The sequence below is a fragment of the Perognathus longimembris genome, chromosome 1, assembly GCF_023159225.1.
Source record: "Perognathus longimembris pacificus isolate PPM17 chromosome 1, ASM2315922v1, whole genome shotgun sequence".
Taxonomy (NCBI): Eukaryota; Metazoa; Chordata; class Mammalia; order Rodentia; family Heteromyidae; genus Perognathus; species Perognathus longimembris.
The window spans coordinates 18,568,215-18,589,627 of NC_063161.1; the positions used below are offsets into that span (position 1 = coordinate 18,568,215).

Genomic DNA, 21,413 nt, shown 5'->3' on the forward strand with positions numbered 1-21,413 from the left:
GTGCTTAGCTCATGATAAACCCTCACTTTTAAACTTCAGATCCATCTCTTCCCTACACCTCCAGTCTGCAGGAAAGAATCTGGCATCTACTTGATGCTGATCATCACTATCTTAAACTCTAGCTTTATCTTTGTCAGGAGAACCTGTTGGTTACCTCTGCAACAAACCTTGAACTTTCTCATTGTCCTCATAATGACCTTCAGTACCTGGGCTTCTACCCATACTCCAACCTGTCACCTCCTGGCCCCATTTCTTTCCCTCCCTAGCTTGGACTCTGGTCAATCTTTTCCAAAGTGACCTTTCTAGTACCTTAGGTTCTCTCACATCATACAATAACCCATTTGCCAAATCTTACAGAGATGTCACTGCCCAGTCTTCCTGTCTTTGCTATGAAAATCACTTATTCACCTATTTATTTCACTCACTCATTCTTTCTTCCATTTCAAAGTAGATATGCTTAAAGTCATCTTTGATGGTGTACTGTTCCCATGAGGCCCTGGGATACAGAAGAATTAAATGGAAACCTTAGCCATTAGGGAGCTAGACTTACTACAAATCCATGTTGTGAGACACCAGCTGAATCATTAGTGCTACTCAACAGTACTCCAGGAATTCTGGGCTATTGCCTTGTTTGCATTCTCCCAGAGGAACATTTTCAAATCCCTCTGCTCTCCACTATGCTGCTCTTGTGGCATTGTTGCCTGAATTTTCTGGTATCCTCAGTTTCTTCATCTCTGCTGGTTCCCTTCCATCAACACTTTAAAATTCGTCCCCATAAGCCTATCTTTCTCAAGCTTCTTCCTTCCCTCTTCTCTTTACAATACACTTTCACATGCCTCACATCTGCAAGTTTGCCCTAGCCAGTCACAAAATAATTATTGTTCTATCGTGACTCTTGAATTTGCCAGTGACCTCCTAACTGCTGAGTCTGTGTGTCTTTTCTTGGTCTCACCCTACCCAACCTCTCTGCAGCATTTGACTGAGCCTAATACTGCACTAGGCATCTAATAAAGCTGGCCAGTCTCTCTTTTGATATTCTAATTCATATCAGCAATGCATTTTTGTAGATTTTATAAGGTACTTGACAGCTCCTTATTAAGTATCCGTTTTTTTCTCCTCTCTTACATAGTACCATTAAATGCAAGCAGTACCCAGGGTTCAATTCCAGCCTTCTATCATTTCTGCTAGTCATTCTGTGGAAGATAACATTTGTTTTCATGACCTCCATGGACAACTTCCAAATATCTGCCTCTAGCCTTGACTCTTTCCCGAGTGTTAGCAATACATAATTACATCTACTGGATTCCTGCTGGAAAACCAAACTCAAAACATCTCCAATCAAATTCATTATCTTCCTGCAAACATCTTTCCACCTCTCATATCCCCTTAGTAAATGCTACAGGCTTCCCAGTCATTAACATTAGAAATTCCAATCACTTTTCATTCTTTCCTCTCTTAATACACAAGTCACATATAATCTAAGTCCTATCGCTTCCCCCTCTTAAAATGCCTATCAAATACTCCCTCATAGCATTCAGGATATTGTATATGGCCAATGGTAATGTTTGTTTAATTGAAATGGAATCTTACTTTCAATGTAAACAGACATTATCAATACCAAGATTTAACCATCATTTGCATTTTTATACTCATTTATCTTTGAGAAGTAAAGGGATTTGACTTTATTAAGATAATTTAGATAATAACAAGCAAGTGGGGGAGATTTTTGTTTTTGAATTTCTTTAGGCATTAATACTCATGTCTGAGACTACTATTAAATCAAGTCCTGTAAGGAAAATGGAAACAGTGAATGTTTGGGCTTTTTGGTATAATGGATAGTATTCAGGTAGTATTTGGTAGTTTTACCCATAATCTTCATCCATATGCTGTCATTATTTTTCCAGACTCTATCAAGGAAATTTCTGGCAGGGACTCGAGATTTAAGAATACATATTCTTACTATAATTTTGGTTAGAAATACTTTTACATGGGCTATCTTCACATGAAACTATTTCAAAGCAAAGCTTCACACCTAACATCTATAGCAGTAAGTGAATTCATATTTTAAAATAGTACTTCTAAGTACCTTCTCTGTGTTATTGTCATTATATTGCTTAAAGAAACAATGGATTGTTCATCTCGAAGTGGTGAAGCAACAAAATAATCCCAAGCTGGTGAGAAAACTTTCTTGGCCAATTTATAGTTACCAATCTGATAGGCAACCTGAAAAAAAAGATGCACATTATCTCATGAGATGTGCTGTATTTGTGACATGTATATTTTAAAGCAGAAGCAAGCAAAGGTCCTGTCATATGCTAACTTCATCCACAGTTATTCATTCTGGCTGCTCCGTTCCACAGTGCCATGGTAAGGGAACTGTGGCCACTGGCAAGGGAGTCTGACATATTTTGAAATCTCTTTTTATTTCTAAATTGCATGGAAATGTGAAACTCTGCAAGGATGTTTCAAATCCTCATAAGCAAAACAAAGATCACATCTGAGCCAAATTAATTTCATTTTCATCTATCTCGGCAGTGCGCTCCATTTATTATAGATACTGTTATAATGAACAATCTGTTCCAAGAAAAACAATCAGATTTCCCAAACCCAGTCTGTGAAATATACTTCATTCTTTTCTAGTTCTGACTGACACTCTCAGAGCCTTTGTGCAACAAAGGGGTCACAGATAAAAGGGGTAAAGAATAAAAGAGAAATGCTTTCCAAGAAGTTCTATCTTTTACGTTCAACAAATTTAACATTAGACATTCACTGGTGAAGCCTAAATGCTCAGGAGAAAAATCATTCATCAACGTACCCATTTCTTTTGGTAGAACATACATCTTTAAAGATATTTCAAATTATTCTGTTTAAATATGTATGTGATAGTATGAAATTAATTACGTGTTGCTTCAAATCCTTTATGGAGGCAGGTAAGGGATAAGGTCCAAGTAAATGCACTGAGCATGACAGTGGAATGTCACTAGAATATTTTCTACTCAAGAGAATAACTTCTGGAGCCAGAACTTTTTCTAGTCTGCCAAATAAGCCAACTCTGTGCAAAGGCCTGGAGGGCTAGAGGCTTCAAAACTAGGTAATAGTGTTATACTCCATGTAACTGAATAGAGGTAAGGGCATAAACCATATGGAATCACAAAAAATAGCTTAATTATTATGGAAGCTTTAGAAAAAAAAGAATGAAAGATTCAAGGAGGAGGTAGGACTTCAGTTGAATGCTAAGTCAATGGATTGTCACAGTTTATATAGAATCTGAGAGAAGCTAATACTACAAATAGCAGAGAATTTAGATCAGACTGGAGGGATGAGCTAGGGGATAAGGAGTAAGGGAATAAGGGGAGGGATAAGGAGTAAAATGGGCAAAATGATGGAGGGGTAAAAATGGGACGAGATTTCTGCCATATGCCTTCAACTTCTGGTCTTTCATTCTCTTGCAAATCTATTTCACCCCAGTCTTCCTCAGCCTAGTTGATGGCATCTTTGTCCTTCCAGTTCATGAGCTGATACCTTAAAGTCATCTTTTATCTTTATATTATTTCCCTAGGAACTTTCATCAGCTTACTTGCAAACATACCTAGAATTTTAGTATTCTTATCACTTTAACTACTGTTCCACCAGCCATGCCGCTTTCAACTCTCATTGGATCACAGTAAGAAATAGTGCCCCACCCATGACCTCTGATGGTCTATCCCTATCTTAGCAGCCAGGCAAACCTTTGAAAATAGAAGTATAAGTGTCTTATTCTATGACTCACAACCACCTACTATGAAGTAGCTGCCCATTTCAGTGAAGATGAAATTTCTATGGTTGGAGGCATAACTCACATGGTAGAACACTTGCCTACTAAACACAAGGCTGTGTATTCAAACTAATACACACACACACACACACACACACACACACACACACACATCAAAGTCTATAATGGTCTGGAAGCCTTTATATGATCTTCTCCACTAGCCAACTGACCTCTTACCTTCCCTCACTACTTTTACTCTCATGGGTCCCTCTACTATACCCATAGTAGCCTCCTTCCTATTTAGCAGATTAAGTGGGTCCCCACATCTGAAAACTTTATTATTTCTCTTCCAATATTTCCTTTTGCAAAGTATTCCTCCACATAGTCACTCTCTCTCACCTTCAAGTCACTGTTCAAATCTCATCCTCCTTTATTGCTCTATTTAATACAATGATGGACCTTCAAATCTTCCACTTCACACTTCCATTGCCCCCATCTTCTACTTGATTTTTCACCACACTTACCATCTTCTGACATGTGAGTTTACTTATTTACTGTATTTACTGTTTACTTCTTATCTCTCCCCATGCTATTTGTTCATTTTGCTTAGAAAAGTAGTTCTCAAAGTATTATCCTTGGGCCATAAGCACTACTTAGAACTTGTTAGAGTTCTGGAAGTGTGGGATCCAGTAACCTGTTTTACCAACACTCCAAGTCATTGTGTTGCACTAGCCTGAAATAATGCCTGGCACAAAGTAAGAACTCAACCAGCAGTGTGTTAAATAATCTTTTAAAGCCTTCTTTTCCTGACAATTTTTTTCTCCTAACAGCATAAGATGCCCAGCAGTTGTACTAGACTGTAACAAGGTGATTGGTATAGGGTGAGTGTCTCAGTCGAACTATTTATGGCCCCCCTACAAAGCAAGATAAACCTTTTCAAAATTATGTCAAAGTTATGAGGCCTTGGAAGATATGCCAGGAAAATTCGAGAGAAAGTTTATTCCTTACCAAAAGGACTCCTAGAAGAGCGCAGGATGGGTGTAAGCAAGACTTGACTAACTTGGGAAAGGCATAGAAAGAATGGGGAATAGAGCAATGGGAAATTTATGCTGGCTGGAAGGTTTAAATTCCCTGCTGGTACCACAGGAAGAGATGGACTCACAGTCAGGCCTTCCTATCAGATTACCCAGAGTGGGAAAGGAAAAGTAAGGGGTGAGCACGTTGGACTGTTCATTACACTGAGTGGGTCAATATGGAATCCTGGAAGACAGCTCTGCAGCTACAATTAAGGAACATATCGAAATCCAAGAACCACCATTTCTCTTCCAAAAATAAAAAAAGATTCAATCTTTAGAGAGAAGGTAATAAAATATATCTGTAAAGGAGGTACAAGACGTAGAGTTTCCTTGACCCCTTGCCCTTCTCAGGACCTACCTGCCTTACCACCCCAGCCCAGGCTAGTGCCCTAACCTGCAATCAGGATCTTAGCTAAAAACCATACTAAAACTTATTTAAACCATGGTTACTGTTGGGGTAATAAGATGATTTTTTTTTTTTTTTTGCCAGTCCTGGGGCTTGGCCTCAGGACCTGAGCACTGTCCCTGGCTTCTTTTTGCTCAAGGCTAGCACTCTGCCACTTGAGCCACAGCGCCACTTCTGGCTGTTTTCTGTATATGTGGTGCTGGGGAATCGAACCCAGGGCTTCATGTATGTGAGGCTAGCACTCTTGCCACTAGGCCATATTCTCAGCCCAATAAGATGATTTTTTTAAGATGTGTATTTCAGAAGAGAAGGAGAAGACATCTAACATAGAACCTGTCACAAAAGAGACAATGAGTAAAAAAATTCATCAATAAATTAGATGAGCAGAGAGAGTAATAATATTCATATGGTGAGAAGAAATGAAACTTCTTAAAAGAGCAGGTAATTCTTTTACCCATAATTCTAAATTTTTCCAAATTTGAAGTCATAGAAAAAAGATAAGCATTTATGAATCAGAGTTCTAAATGCAATATAACACCAAAATATACTCTTGTCTAAGTATAATTTTGTACTTAAAACTAATGTATTTCCTTCCCTATCCACCTTCACTCCTGGCTTCTGATGATCATTCTCCTCTGCTTCTATGAACTGGACTTGTTACAGTCTATGTATAAGTACTATCACAAATTTGTCTTTCTGTGACTACCATCAGAAAAATACAAAATAAAACTACAATGAGATATCACTTCATGCCTGTTTGATAGCTAATATAAAAATAGATGACAGGTATTGGCAACGATGAAAGTGTTGACAAGGGAAGTGGAGAAAGCTTATATACTGCTAGTGGTGTTGCAAATTAATACAGCCATTTTTGTGGGGGGAAAAATAAAACAGTATGGAGCTTTTGAGGAAAAAAACAAAACATTAATCCAGCAATCCCACTACTGAGTACTAAAAAGAAATGAGGGTAAAAAAAGCATAAATATTTACAAAAACAGTAACATTTAAAAAGTTTACCCAGTTTTTCCCCCAAACCAGGTGTGGTGGCAAATTCCTTCACTCCCAGCACGTGGAAAGCAAAGACAGGTGGACTGCAAGTTTGAGGCCACCCTCAACAATTTAGAAAGACCCTGATCAAAAAGCTAAAGGCTAGAGAGGTAGAACACTTGCTAATTATGCTTAAAGCCCTAGGTTCAATCCTCAGCACTATAAAAAAAGAAAAGATATCACTAAGTTAAAATATACTTTTCTAAATTAACAGAAAGTCTATTAAGGATTCATTTGATTCCATTCATATTTATAGAATGATATTAAGTAAAAGTACAACTTAAAATCCCAAAAGCCAACTAGAACCATAGGCTTTTGGTAATATAACTTGTGTTTCCTTTCAAAGTATTAATGCTAATGTTTCAGTGAAGAGAATCATTTTCATGAAATTAGATTGCTCTTCCAGAAGAAAGACATATTAGGCTAGAATTTAAAAGCTTAAACCAAAGCTATAAATTAAAGAGGTTTAATGAGTGAGAACGTTTTTCTTTTCCCACTTACCCTTATGAGAGAAAATGTCCATAAACTGTCATGAATTAATTGCAAAACTGCACTTTATAAATAAAAAAAAACACATGCCATTATTTCATGATACTTCTCATTATCCCAGCATTATAGCTTAGACTTAGTTTTATTAACTTTCAATGAAAGTTCTGCCAAATGGAACCCAAGAGTCAAACCACTCCCAGGAGAAAAAAAATTAGGCCTAGATGAAATATTCAATTCCTCACAATAACTCCATCATTGCAAATTAGGGAATATATATTAAATCAGAATACCAAAAAATCATGAGCCTATATGACATGCCAAACCAATGCTAGATAAATCCCCCAGCAATCCTCTCAATTTAATTTTTTTGAAAAATATAATAATAAAAATGCCACTGAGATCTACACTTATATTACTAATCAACTATGAAGAGAAAATAGCACATTTGAAATATGATAAAATTTAGAATAGCCTTCAGCTCTAAGCTTGAAATTAGATGTTTGAGACATAGGTCAATGAGTCACTCCAGAGTCCTCTCCACTGGTGACATTTTAAGTAAGACAACAGCTCTGTCAGCCAAAATGTTAATCATAAGTATATTCATATAACTAAAACAACAGTGCTGTTTAGTCAGGATCTACTGAGTGGTAAGTGTGAGGGGAAACACTGGGTATGTATAATTCCATTTAACTATTCTAAATACCTCTGGAATGAACTGCTATTATTCCTACTTCATTGGAGGAAACTAGTTACTCAGTATCACCTGCCTACTGAGAAAGGCTTGAATTTTTATTCATGTTTCTCTGTCTCTATTGACCTACAAAATTTCCATCTATGAATTTATCCCAAGAAAGTATTAATGCATTTAATAAATATTTATATATAAACCTTCAACCCCCGTACTTGAGAGGCTGACATTAAAGGATTATGAGTTCAAGGCCTGTATCAAAAAATACATACATTCATATATATATATATATATACACACACACATATATATACATACATACATACATAAATACATATACACATTCCTAATAGAATGGGAAAATGTCAGTTTTTAAAATGTTTAAATGTCAATTATATATTAAATTAAAACCTAACATTGCAAAACAGCATGTATACTATGATTAAAATTATATATTATACATAAATTCAAATACATGTGTAAGTGTATATATTTATCTATCTATATGGATAGAAGTGATAGAAGTGCATATATTGACAGATAGGTAGACAGGCAGATAGAAAGAAAGGATAATAGTCAGGTAGATAGGCAATAGGCAAGCGGATAAGATAGGATGACACAAAAAATGAAATACTATGTATGTATCAGGGTTTCTCAACCCTGGCACTACTGACATTTGGTGTTGGAAAATTCTTTGTAATGGGAAGCTGCTCACTGCACTGTAGATGCTTAGTAGACTCCCTGACCTCTAATCACTAGAGGCCAATTGCACCCCAATAGGTTATGTATTATAGGCACTGGTAAAATTGATCAGAAGAAGAAGTGCTATTCTGGATGAAAACATAATATTTCTTTTTTTCTGTATGTATTTCAGTATTTTCCAAAATTTCTAAAATTATTATGTTATATATGTAATCTAGGATAAAATGTTACTGTAGAAAAGCAAATTTGCTAATAGAAGCAATGATTCCTATTTTATGAGATTTAACTGTAGTCATAGAAAACATGTATTTCAGGACCTTTAGAATCAGAAATTACTTAACAAATGCTTAGTAGGGGAAAAAAAAAAACATCATGCAAAAAACTAGCAGCACTTTTTCTACCTGTGTCAGGTACATCCGAGCTGTAATGGCAGAAAGAGGTGGGTAAACCAGAATTGGTTTAGTTGTCTCCCCAATAGCATCACCAATGAGCTTTCCATTAGAACAATAAGCAGCAATTGCAAAAATGTAGTTTTCATTAGTCTCTAAACCTTTCACTTCAAAAATGGTTTTGCCATCAGCTGGTATCTATTAGTAAAAAAAAACATATTTCAAGTTATACATGTAAAATTAAAATAATGTGACTTTTAAATATGACTGGGTATACCTTGTTCTTTCTCTGTTGGATTTTAGTTATGACTCAAGTTGAAAATAGAATCAATTCACTGGAATAATGATTTCACAAGGGAAAAAATCCCATTTCATTGTCATTAATGAGGCTCTGTTAAGATTTCCTGATATTTAATACAACATACCGCTTCTCCTGAATTTGGGAGATGATTATTGTTTAGTCTTACTTTTCCATAGCTTCCTTCTGCTTTGCAACCCAAAATGCAGTACCAAGACACCTGCCAAGGAGAAAGATAAGCATCTATAGTTCTTTTAAAAGACATTTGATTTCTTTTGTCTGGATGTAGCAAAAGAAATAACTTTCTTACAAAGGCACATATAGCTGCTCTTAAGTTTTAAAATATATTTACAAATATATGTTTACAAATATATTTAGATCTAATCTTACAAAAGCAAAAACAAATGCAGCAAACTCACCTGGTACAATCAAGACTAAAATTTCATTATAATTTAACTATTGACTGGGAAGTTTTCATATGCTAAATATCATTAAGAAATTGACCAAGTTTTTTTATTTACAACACTATATTTTTACAACACTTTTATGAGATGGAATTACAATCACCATAAGAAATAAAGTTACACAGATTCTAAGTCATTTTAGCCCAAAAGAGCAGCATAAGTTGACTCCAAAGGCAACTTAAACTTGATTGACTCAAGTTATGACTTGATAGAAACAAAGATCACCAGTGAAGAAATTTTCTATTTTCCATAACTGTATATGATAAAAAAGCAAGTGGGGAAAAAGCAAGAGACTAAATTGTGGTTTCAAAATAGACTTTTAAAGCATGTATTAAAAAGACTGGAAAAGAAATAACAGCAGTAGAGTTGACATGTTAAAATGGCAAAAATGATACATGGTAAAGTAGTAACCCAATGAGTATATTTTTTCCAGCATGTATTTTTCTGAGTTATGACATGAACTGTAATATTTTTTAAAGAAAGACATAAACCAAACACAAAATGAAAATTCCACAGACACAACCAAATTTACTTGATTAAGTAATTAGACAATGTACCTTCTGCAAAGATGCCAAAATGATGGAGGTGCATTACTGGAATGAACTATGTAGGGAAAAAGGAATGAGTTGATACCTAAGGGAGTGGTATTATGAACAAGCCATACTGTTGGGGGTCGTGGGGGCCATCATTGTGGCATTCCCTTTTCCCAGAGGCAACTTCTAAACTACAGGAGAGGCTAGAAAAAGAGAAAATGTAATCATCTCTAATAACCAAGAGCTTTTTATAGCTTGTGCCTGTTCCTCCTTCCTCCAGTCAACAGAAAAAAATCCTAATAGAGTCTAATCTACACAAGTGGATGACAACCCATGACTGGGTACCAGAATCAACTCTGGAAAATATAATTGTACCCAAATGGTTGATTGAGCAATCAACGATGTTCTTAAATCAAGATTTCCTAGCCTGTGCCTAGGTCAATGAACTAGACTTTCTGATAGAAGTTTCCAGTCCTTGGTGTTTTCACAGAAAATTTTTCAGGTGATTGCTGATTCACACAATTAATTAAGAGCAGCAATGAAAGGCAGGAGAAACTTCAAGGACAGGAGAGCCTGGAGGCTATATACAAGGAAGAAAATAATCACATAAATATTAGGGCGAAAATGAAATTAAATTATCTTGATTACTCATGCAAAAAGGAGTCCCATTTTTCATGGAGGATGTGGGAGAGAAAAAAAAGGCTGTATTATTTGACTTAGTTACTGCTTTAAGTTATACACTCTAAAGCATAATTTAGAGGATAAAATTCTCTCTAAAAGCATTTTTACAAGCATGTTTGGTATTTTTATTTTGTTCCACTGATGGAAACATCTTAGTTTGTGTAAAAGAAGCAATGTGTAATTAGAATCTACATAACAATAGAGACATCACGAACAAATCACTAACTTTGGAAGATTTTATAAACAATATAAATAACATTAGCATCTTCAACTATAAAAAGAGATTTTAATGAAATGAATGCCTTAACAAGAGGTTTTGATAAGACAAAAGATGGCTGGATCTGTAAAGCAGAGAACTTACTTAAGCCCATGGCACCACCTAGTGTTGATAAGCTGGCAACAGCAGATGACTGTTCCTGAAGCAACTTTCCTAATTTACATAAACTTCACATAATACGCCAGCTAACAAGAACTGGAAGTGAAGGTTAGATGTGGGACTCTTAAATATTCCTATTTTCAAGGATTGCAGAAAAAACAAGTTTATTATAGTAAATGGAAAACATTGCAACAATGTTAATACCTCTTACTGATGTCCACCTCCCTATTAATCTGAAATTCTTCAAAGAATGAACTATACCTCATCTCTGTTTAGCCTTATGCCCCAATTACTGTGTCCCAGAGCTGGATATATTATAGATGCTTAATAAATGATCACTGGACTGAGTTTATGAAAAATATCACCAAATAATGTAGTCACAGTCTATAAGTCCACTAACTGTTTTGGTAAACTTTATTACAAATGTTTAACACAGGTGTGGAGAGACATAAATTAATATGCAAAGAACATTGTATATTACTCATCTCATTTTTATAGTAAACACGTCTTACAAGTGACAATGCCCTCAGAAAATGTATTTCTCCTTCCTAAAATCAGACTGCTGGTAAGGAATGTATCTATAATTTTAATCGTAAATGTACTTGACTTCCAAGTATATGCATGCCAAATACCCTAAAATAATCAAAGATAAAAATTTATTCTTGTATACAACATCAAAAAACACATCATTAATCCCACAAAAGAGAAAAATACACTATTTAAATTATTAATTAGGAGAAGCAAAATTCTTGTTAGAAAACTAAATCCCAAGTTTTACTCCCTTTTTTAAAAAATGCTCGTTATCCTGGACATAGTTTTAGTCCCATTTAAGCCAAGTTTCAAGGGATCATAAATGGGAGAAGAGGCTCTTCCTAATAAATACTAAAAGATTTATGTTTGATGGTATGGTTCAAATTATCACTTGTTTATATTAAGCAACTTCCAAATTTCCACTGCCTCATCTCCATCACTGGCTCCAAGAGCAACTAAGTCCCTTTTCAAATGTCTGATTCACTTCAAGTGAAGCCTCTCTTGGGCATATTAGAATATTAGCATACTCCTGTGCCATAGTGACAAAGATAGCAAGGGGAAGTTTCTCTTACTATAAAGTTGGATATACAGAATATCCCATAAATGACATAAAAAGAAAACTCTGTCATGAAGAAACAGTATAGATAAGACATTAGAATACTAATCTGATGTCCAGTGCTTATAGTAAAGACTATTCAAATATTAAAATCAATAAAAGTATGAATCATTATGGTTGTAAAAGTACTTCCAGGGCTCAGCATGAGGTGAAGATCATAATGGGCAGCCTACCTTAACATCGGAAATAAATGGAGCAGGCTTCAACGTCACAGAGCAATGAGTCCGGGACAGCAGAATAGGCGGCGGAGGGATTCTGCTTTTCTTTGTTTTTGAAATTTCCAAATACTTCTGGTATGAATATAGGGCACTTTGTTCTGTTTCTACCTTCTCGATTAAAGAATATGCTTCCTATAATGAAGTGTGAAAATAGAAAAGAACACATCTCAAGAGCTTGAACTTTATGTTTGTAAAATTCTGGTTAGGTTAACTAACATTATCTTTCTATTTGCTGTTTCTTAAGCCTCAGACACATACAAATGAATGATTTTGAAGACTTACAAAATGACTACTAACTAAAGCTAACAATGATCACTAGTGGTATCATATTTAAGTCTAAATGTTACCAGTATTGCAAAATAATACAAGATAATGTTAAATCAAACCCTCTGAACATCCAAAATCATTTTCATTATCTATTTAAAAAAATCATGACATTATTATCTGCAAACCTGAAAGCAGCCATTATTTTAAGTGGTTGTTCACAGGGAAAGTAAGACATATAAAACTAAAGAATAAAAGTATTTGATGTAAAATACATTTCAACTTCTGAACATGGTGGTATAGGTATATAATCCCAGCTATTCAGCAGGAAGAGGCAAGCAATTCATGAGTTTAATGTCAGCCCAGGCAAAGTTAGAGAAACCCTATCTCTAACAAAAAAATACAGGAGTAGATTCTTGAGGGCATGGCTTAGCTCAACTGGTAGAGTTCCCTGGGTTCAATAACTAGTATAAAAGAACAAACCAACAACACTATATTTAAAAGAAGTGGTAATAAATAAATTTCCTAATATTTAGCACACCAGAATTGATTAACTAAGGATAGTTAAAATAATAATAAAATAGTATTTTAGTCTTACTATTCCTAGTTAAAATATATCTGTGTTTTTTTACTTTTCCATTTGAGGTATTGTTTTCTGGTCTGGGGCTTGAACTCAGGACTCTCATTTACACTCAGCTTGTTGGCTCACAGTCAGTGCTCTACTACTTGTGCCTTGCCTCTAGCCAGGTGTTTTGTTGGTTAACTAGAGATAGAATCTTGAAGCATTTTGGGGGGGGCGGGAGAGGACTGGCTACAAACCATGATCCTCCAAATCTCACTGATGTCCAGTGCTTATAGTAAAGACTATTCAAGTATTAAAAGCAATAAAAGCATGAATCATTATGGTTGTAAAAGTACTCCCAGGGCTCAGCATGAGGTGAGTAGCTAAGGATATAAGCATGAGCCACCAGCACCCAGCTATTTGAACATTTTTAACATCTACTACTAATTTTTAAAGACTCAAGAAACTAGAAAAAAAATTAGCATCGTTGCAAGTAGTTTTTGTTAAGTTACTAGCCAAAATAGCCTACAAATGTGCTAATAGTGAAATACTAAATGAATTATCAGTAAAATCCATCAAAAAAACCAGAAAGCCATTATTCCATCTTGTTCTAGAAGTTCTATTCAATTTAATAAATGCAAAAGAAGAGATCTTAGAAATAAAAAAGCAAGTGTCTGTCTACCAAATCCCAAACTATTTCACTCAGACAAAAATTTGTGTTGTTTCCCCTACAGAAAACACATGGCATTTGAAGTTTCCATCTGGAATCTGGACTTCAAGCTCAACAGAGATTTGTGCTGCAGTGTGCCACAAAAACAATGAACCAAAGTATTTTGTCGAAATGTAAAATTCTCTTCTTATAGTTTGCATTAGAGAAAATGAGACCTGCCTCTCTTCAGAAGTTACCCAATGCTTTTGAAGACAAGTTGACATTAAATATATTTGACACAGGCCTGACACCACAGGGCAGCAAACGCTATTGGAAAGATGTGTGCAATCTTGAGGGCATGATTAAATCATATATAAACAAGTAGCACAGGACTGGAATGATAAAGTACCATATTCAGTATCGAGTAGACCTCACTGAGGCCTGTTCTGGGTTTTCAACATGATGCTATACATCACAAGAAGATAAAAAGTAGGTTAAGTCCTCTCCAAGAACCCTAGTACAAAATACTGCTGAAGATAACGTATTAAGTGTATAAGGATAAATCCAAGGAAGAAATGTTTATTCTTACAAAGAGAATATAAGCCAGGTGCCAGTGGCTTATCACATAATCCTCACTACTTAGGAAGTTGGGATTTGAAGGACTGAGGTTTTGAAATCAGCCCCAGAGAAAAGTCCTGGAGACTCCATCTTCAATTAACCAGCAAAATGCAAGACTAGAAGTTGGCTCTAGTGGTAGAGCACCAGTCATCAATAAGAAAACCAACTCAGAGTACATCAGAATGCCCTTGAGTGCATAAAGCAAAACACAGAGTACTGATGATAATGATGATGATGATGCCTAACTTTTATTGGCTGCTTATTCTATATCAACAGTGAAGCATTTTATATAAATCTGTGTTGAATCTTCTCCAAATCTCCATTTTACAGATGATGGAATTAAAAACCTTATGAGAACATAAAATAACTTGACTCAGGACAAAGAGCTAATCAGCAGAAAAACCACAACTGTAATCCATGCCCTTTTACCACGTTATCTTAACTACAAAGCTAAGTTAAAAGAAATATAGAAAAGTAACCTTGATGAAGTTTGCCATGTAGTACAACTAAACAACACTTGAAAAGAAAAACCCTACTATGTAAATATGCTAAAAAAAAAAATCTTCTGTCAGTATTTGAAACCTGAAGGTGGTAATTGAACCTCAGAGAAGGGGGTCAGAATCAGAAAGGCTCTGTTCTTTCATTGGGATGATGTCACATAGAGCAATTATTTAAGAGCTGAGAAAAATCTGTGAATAAAAGAGAATTCATATATATTCCCCCAAAAAATAAGTAAGATTGATGACTGAAATGATATGGAAAAGAAAAAATAAATAAAACACTGTTAGCAAAGTTAATAGAATGTTATTTAGCGGACACCAAGATGCATATTCAGAGTATTAAAGCCAGAAACCATTAGATGGTATAATAGCTCTACTGTTAGTTCTGATTTCAGCTATGCAATTATATGTGTATCAATTATTAAAAAAATAATCTATTAAACTGTAATGCTCTTTTACTTATAGTTGAAGTACAATTACCAGAAATATGGTATTGTTAAACATCATCTGTGCTGCAAATTCACTTAAGTTCCAACAAATAGGAGAAAATTAGACGCAACAATTGGATTGCTTTGCAATAAAAACAATTGTAAAGCCAGGTCTGGACCAAAGCAGCCCTAGAGGAGCAGAACATAATTATCACAATATGATCAAGATACAGGCATTGGAATGAATAAATTGCCAAACTTCCATGCCTTAAACAACACACACACAAAAAGAAACTTCTTTTCCTCAGCATTCCTCCCCATTTTCAACTGGAGGACACAGACTAAAGTGTTATTCTTTTCATCTGTGCACTGCAGATCCAGTTTCCCCTAGAGGAGCAATCAGTGGGCTTCGCTGGCATCATGCTGTCCTTGTGAGAACAAGTCCCACCTCATTATATCTGATAGAGAAGAAGAAATTACCCTTCCCCCAAAAAACAGTGTTTGAAATGTGAAATAGATACTGGGAAGAAAAGAACTGCACTGAGCACTGCCTTGGAAACCCTTAGCTTAGCACTTGCATAGAAGGGTGTTTTTGCCTCTTTCCAGGGAGAAATAGCATCTGCAAGATACCCATTTATATACTCTGCAAAGATGCTGATGCTGGTGGACTTAAGACTTACATAAGCCACCGATGACTGCTCTACTTGATCAGAAATCAGTGGCCAAACATATCCAGTATGAGTTCTAGGAGCAGTCCCCTAAAGTAAGTAGATGGTATAATACATAAAAATTCAAAATGGACTTCCAGAGATCAAACAAGCATGGAAGGAAACTGGAGAAAAATAAAACCTGCCTGTCAAGAAAAATAGCCAGTCATTTATCTGATTTGGAAAGCGAATGAGTCATTATCAAAAAGTTTGTCCCTCATCTGTGGCACCAAGTCAGTTCACTTTTAATTGTTTTGAAATAAACCAGACACCTGATGAGATTATCTGGATCCACAGGGGCAGGAAAGTTGTGAAAAAACTAAAACAGGCTATAAATTATTTAAGAGTTCAGATGAAACTCAAGTTTTTTCATACCTTTTTATGGTTATCTAGCAACACAACAACTATTGATTTGGGGACAATTTTGTTACAAGATCATGATAATGTAAAACAATGTGTAATACACCCCAGCAGAAAATGATTGTCAAGGGAAAGAAACTTACTTGTCTTCTTTAAAGAAGAAAAGTTTGGCAATTACTTGAGCCATAATATCACTGTTTCATAGGGTACCCCGAGGACTGAACATCAAGCCTTAACATTTGGATAAAAACTGCCCCTGAGGAGCAGGGGTGACTGGCAGAAGATTACAGAACCTCAAAATAAATATTCAACATGATCTCAGTTGGTGAGAGGATTCTTGTGGAGGATTACCATAAAAAACAGACTCTAAATGTATCTCATGAGTCTAGCCTGACAGGACATTATACTCATGACTTTTTTCTCAAGTTCAAATAGTTTCACTTAAGAAACAGAAGGAAGAGAAATGTGCCGGCAACATGAGACCTACCAAATCCCCAGGATGCATGTGCTTCTATCTCAGCAGGAGGGAAGGTAAAAATATTAACAGGGGAATGGCATGTTATGGCAGTAGGAAGATAAGAATGAGTCATAATAAAACAAAGGAGAAAACTCCAGAGCTTTTACTCTCTTCAGGGTACAAAAGCCTATGGGATTAGTCCTGAGAGCAACATTTCTAAGAGAACAATAGGTTTATTTTCCTGGAAACAAGACTGAAGTATCAAATGCCCTCAAAAAAATGGCCACAGAAATATCTGCTGAGAAAAATGGATCTAAGCAAATCAACAAAGACCAAAAGAGACTTGGCCTTGTCAGTTTGGACTACCCAACACTGCCATCAGACCTAACTCAAAGGCTAGAAATTCACTATCAGTAAAGGTTTGTGCTGACACAGTACTTCCAGGACAGACTTCTCTACCTTGAACAATAAACCCATCTTCCTATCCAAAACCCTGAGGTTAGGATAAAAGACTTCTTAGGACTTTGTCTCTACCTTCTCACCAGTCTCATGGATTACCATCCTGTCTCCCAACCCCCTTTGCATCCAAGCCCAGCAAGCTGAATGACCCAAAGGACTATGGGCACACTATGAATTCTGTTCTCTTTGTAAGTTCCCTGTGCATAGAATGCTTTTCTTCTTTGCCCTCCTCTGTATCTGGCTCCTCAGATTTCTTGCAGTTTTCAGAAAACTGTGTGTCTTTCAATGCTCAACTTCTCCCAAGCTCAAGGTGTTTCCGGAGATGTTTCCCACAGCTGACTTGGGCACTCCTCTGCAAAATTCTCCTAGTACCCTTGCAGGTAAGCCACCTGTAAAACTCACCCATGATTTCCTACTTAGGCTTCCACAGACTGGGTTTATCTAGGAGTAAATCCAGGGACACAAAGAGAAGGTATAGGCCACAAGGGCAGGCCCACAAAGAAGAAGCAATTAATTTCTGATGAATCAGTAAAGGAATTCGATTTTATCCCCTGGACTTAGAATACTATCAGTCATATAAGAAATTTTTCAACAAATACTTACTGAATGGCTCTTAGTCACTAAAAATTATTTTTTATGATAACCTGACAGATAACTAGAAAGTCTTATATATCAGAGAATGTGATTTCCAAGATTCTACTTGTTTATTACAAACACTTATCCTTTTTCCTCTCTCCAACCTTCATTTTCTGGTCCCTGACTTGATCTCATGGAGGTAGTTGGTCTGTTAATAATTCTACACAAAATTTGCTCTCTCATATGGGACTTCACTTTTTTTTACCTCTCTTTCTCCTCCTTCTCTTTCTCTTCCTCTCTCTCATCTTCAATATTTCTTTGTTCCAGCTGTTCACCTATAGCAGATTAATATGCTAAAGTTTCTCTTAAATCACTCCTTAACTCTGTATCCCCCCTCCTCAAAACTATCCAAATGACTTGTATCCAAACCACTTGCAACATTATTCTCTATCTTCAAGTGCATTCACTCATCCAGTTCTATAGTTTGTATCTAGAATATGCCTCAAAGGCCTATGTATAAAAGGCTTAGTTGCCAGTCTTTGGCACTGGTAAGCATGTGGAGAAATCTTTAGCAAACAGAAACTAGTAGAGAGAAATTAGGTCATTGCAAACATCTATTTGAAAAGGCTTTTGAGACCCAAACAGCTCTTTTGTGTATAGCTTTTTCTCCCTTTTCACTATCTCTACTTTCTATCTCTTGTCCTATCCATCATAAGGGGAACAGGCTTCTTCCACCACAGACTTCCACAATACTACACTGGTTTGCCACAGGCCCGAAAGCAACAGGGCCAAATGGTTATGGAACAATGGGTCAAAATAAACTTCTCCTCTCTTCAAGTCATTTACCGTATGTTGTCATAGCAATGAGAAGCTGAATAGCACAGTCAGTATAATCAAATCTTTACAGGCCATACATGGGGTAAAAGGAAAGAAGATCTTACAGCTTAAAATGTGACAATCTTAAAGAAGTTAACAAAAGCAACATATCCAAAAGAAGAAAGAAATATTTCCAGGCTAGAGTGAGACCCAATTAAAGATATCAACAAGGGCTAGGGACATGGCTCAAAGGCAGATCATGTGCTTAACATATGCAAGGTACTGGTCCAATCCCCAGCACACGTACATACATATACACCACAGAAGCACACACACACATACACACACACACACACAGAGTATAAAAGGAGAACTGTCCCACAAATTACCCACAGTGTCTATCTGAAAAAGAGGAACTTTAGCCAGCAGCAGGCTTTAAGTATTCTAATTCCAAAGTAAGAAATGCAGGAGGCCAGTACAGTATCACTCCAACACTATAATTTCCCTGCTTGTGACTCCTCCTGATTTTATTTGGTTTCCCATGTAAATTGGTCCTAGCAAAATATAATCTTTCATTTCAGAATAGTTCAGGACTAGAGACATAGATTAGTTCTCTTCTCAAGCTGAACTAGATATAATGAACCTGAAAGTTCATAATAGAACACAACAAAGTGTGGGCAAAACTGAAATTTGAAAACACAGCCTCATGCTGGCTAAGTAGACACTCTACCACTTGAACCATACTCTGAGTCATTTTTCCAGTAGGGTCTCACACTGTTGTTTGGAGGAAGAGCTCAGACCTTGAAACCCCTATTTTTTGCTTCTCACATAGCTCAAATTACAGATGCTTACCACCAACATAGCTTATTATTTATTGAAATGAGTTTCCTTAACTTTTGCCCTGGCTGGTCTCAAACTAAAATCCTCCTCATTTCCATCTCTTTGCTGCTAGAGAATTATAGGCATGAGCTACCACACCAAGTCTACTTCCAAAAAAAAGAGAGAAACAAAGCATACATTTATGTACCTGTCTAAATGAAACCTCTTTGTACAACACATTGATGCTAATAATAAAATGTAGGAAAAAGAGAAACAAAGCACTCACAAGAGAGGTTATATGTCAGAACTAAAAGAAGAAATTAAATACTGTTACCATCAAGATTGCAGATGTAGATATCATATTAGTCTCAAATAGTAAAAGAGCCTTCTGCATTAAGTAAACTGCTTTGGAGAGTTTATTCTGTTTTATTTTGTTCATTACACTTAGTTCTGCAAAGGAAAACAGTTTTTGTAACAAAATGACAAAATAAAACTACTGTTCAAAATTTTTGTGGTAAAGGGGAGAAATACAATCTCAATTTTAATTACCTGTAAAACAATCAGAGCTTCTAGACTTTTTCAGCTTTTCTGAAGATCTGGTAGACATACTTTTGCTATCAGTTGGCATCTGCAAATCTGAAGAAAATTGCTATTACAATTAGGCTTTGTATCCAAGATAGGAAATCATTTAAACATTAGAGTTATTTATCTAATTTTAAATGATTGTTTCTTCTATCATATGTCATCTTATTTTTCATTAATAGCTAAACATTCAAATAGACCCCTTGTGATACCATTCTACTGTCAGAGCCTCTTTCACTTGCCACAGTATGCCTCAGGACAGAAAATTCCCAAGTAATAAAAATATTTGATTTTCTATTTTATCTTGAGTAAAAATCACCTTGGAGGTAAATCTTTGTTCACTTCACTTTTCCATTAATTATTGATGGCAAGTCCTGATAGTAACCAGTTGTCAAAATTTCTCTCAGCCCTTCCTAAAGAAACTGTGTCATCAGAGTCCTTGTGAAAGCTCAGAAGACTACAGGAAGACCAGAATCTTCCCCTCAAGACTTCCAGCTAAAACACAAATGGTTGCTACATGTTGGTCCTGAAGTGTAGCTGGAAAAAGGGTTTCCAGTAAGGAAAGGAACTGGATGAGGGAGGAGAGCAAAGAATCTAAACGTCTGCTGGTTCACGAAGATAAAAACTGGATCGTTGATTCTTGATGTCCAGGTCTGGTCCTCATCTTAAGAGACATGACAACATTTTGGCTCTATCCTATGTGAAGTGACCTATAGTAATTTTACAATAAATTGATCTTAGTGAGATTTTTTTTACTCACGAAATTACACAAGAGTTACCTTGGAATGGTAATTGATGAAAAGATGGCAACAAATTCCATTGAAAAATTGTGATTTTTTAAAATTTTTTATTCACTTCTTTTTTTTCAAAGTGATGTACAGAGGGGTTACAGTTTCATATGTAAGGCAGTGCATACATTTCTTTTAATGGCAAAGGGTAAGGAAATTGATTTGCATGGGGAGAACACTGCAAAGCAGGAAATAATGCTACATTCTTCCCCTAACAAGGATACTATAAATGCTAATTAATTGCTCCTGATTCTCATCATTGGAGATAAGAAGGAAGAAATTTCTAGGAAATTCTGAATGCCAGACATAAATGACTCACATTCTTACCATGATTATGGGCAAAGAATTATCACAAAGTTGCTGAATAAGAATGGTACCCTCAATATTTAGGGAATTTTAGTTTGAGAGCAACCTGCTTAGTGAAGAAAGAGAGGAGCACAGTAATATCTGTACTAGGGCCGGGGTTCAATAAAGCAGAGGAAAACATTAAAGATATCCAGAGATAAAGCAAAGGAATACTACTTAATAATGCTGTTTAAAATTGAACTCAAGTCTACCAT

General features: G+C 35.9%; 1 protein-coding gene across 1 annotated transcript in view; it reads right to left on the reverse strand.

Moving 5' to 3' along the window:
- The window catches only part of Cfap54 (cilia and flagella associated protein 54), a 258,505-nt gene that overhangs the window by 186,530 nt on the left and 50,562 nt on the right, over nucleotides 1-21,413 (reverse strand). The window contains 6 exon segments of the mRNA XM_048340566.1: nucleotides 2,087-2,223; nucleotides 8,564-8,749; nucleotides 8,977-9,069; nucleotides 12,224-12,400; nucleotides 19,818-19,933; nucleotides 20,033-20,119. Coding sequence (XP_048196523.1) covers nucleotides 2,087-2,223; nucleotides 8,564-8,749; nucleotides 8,977-9,069; nucleotides 12,224-12,400; nucleotides 19,818-19,933; nucleotides 20,033-20,119 — 796 coding nt within the window.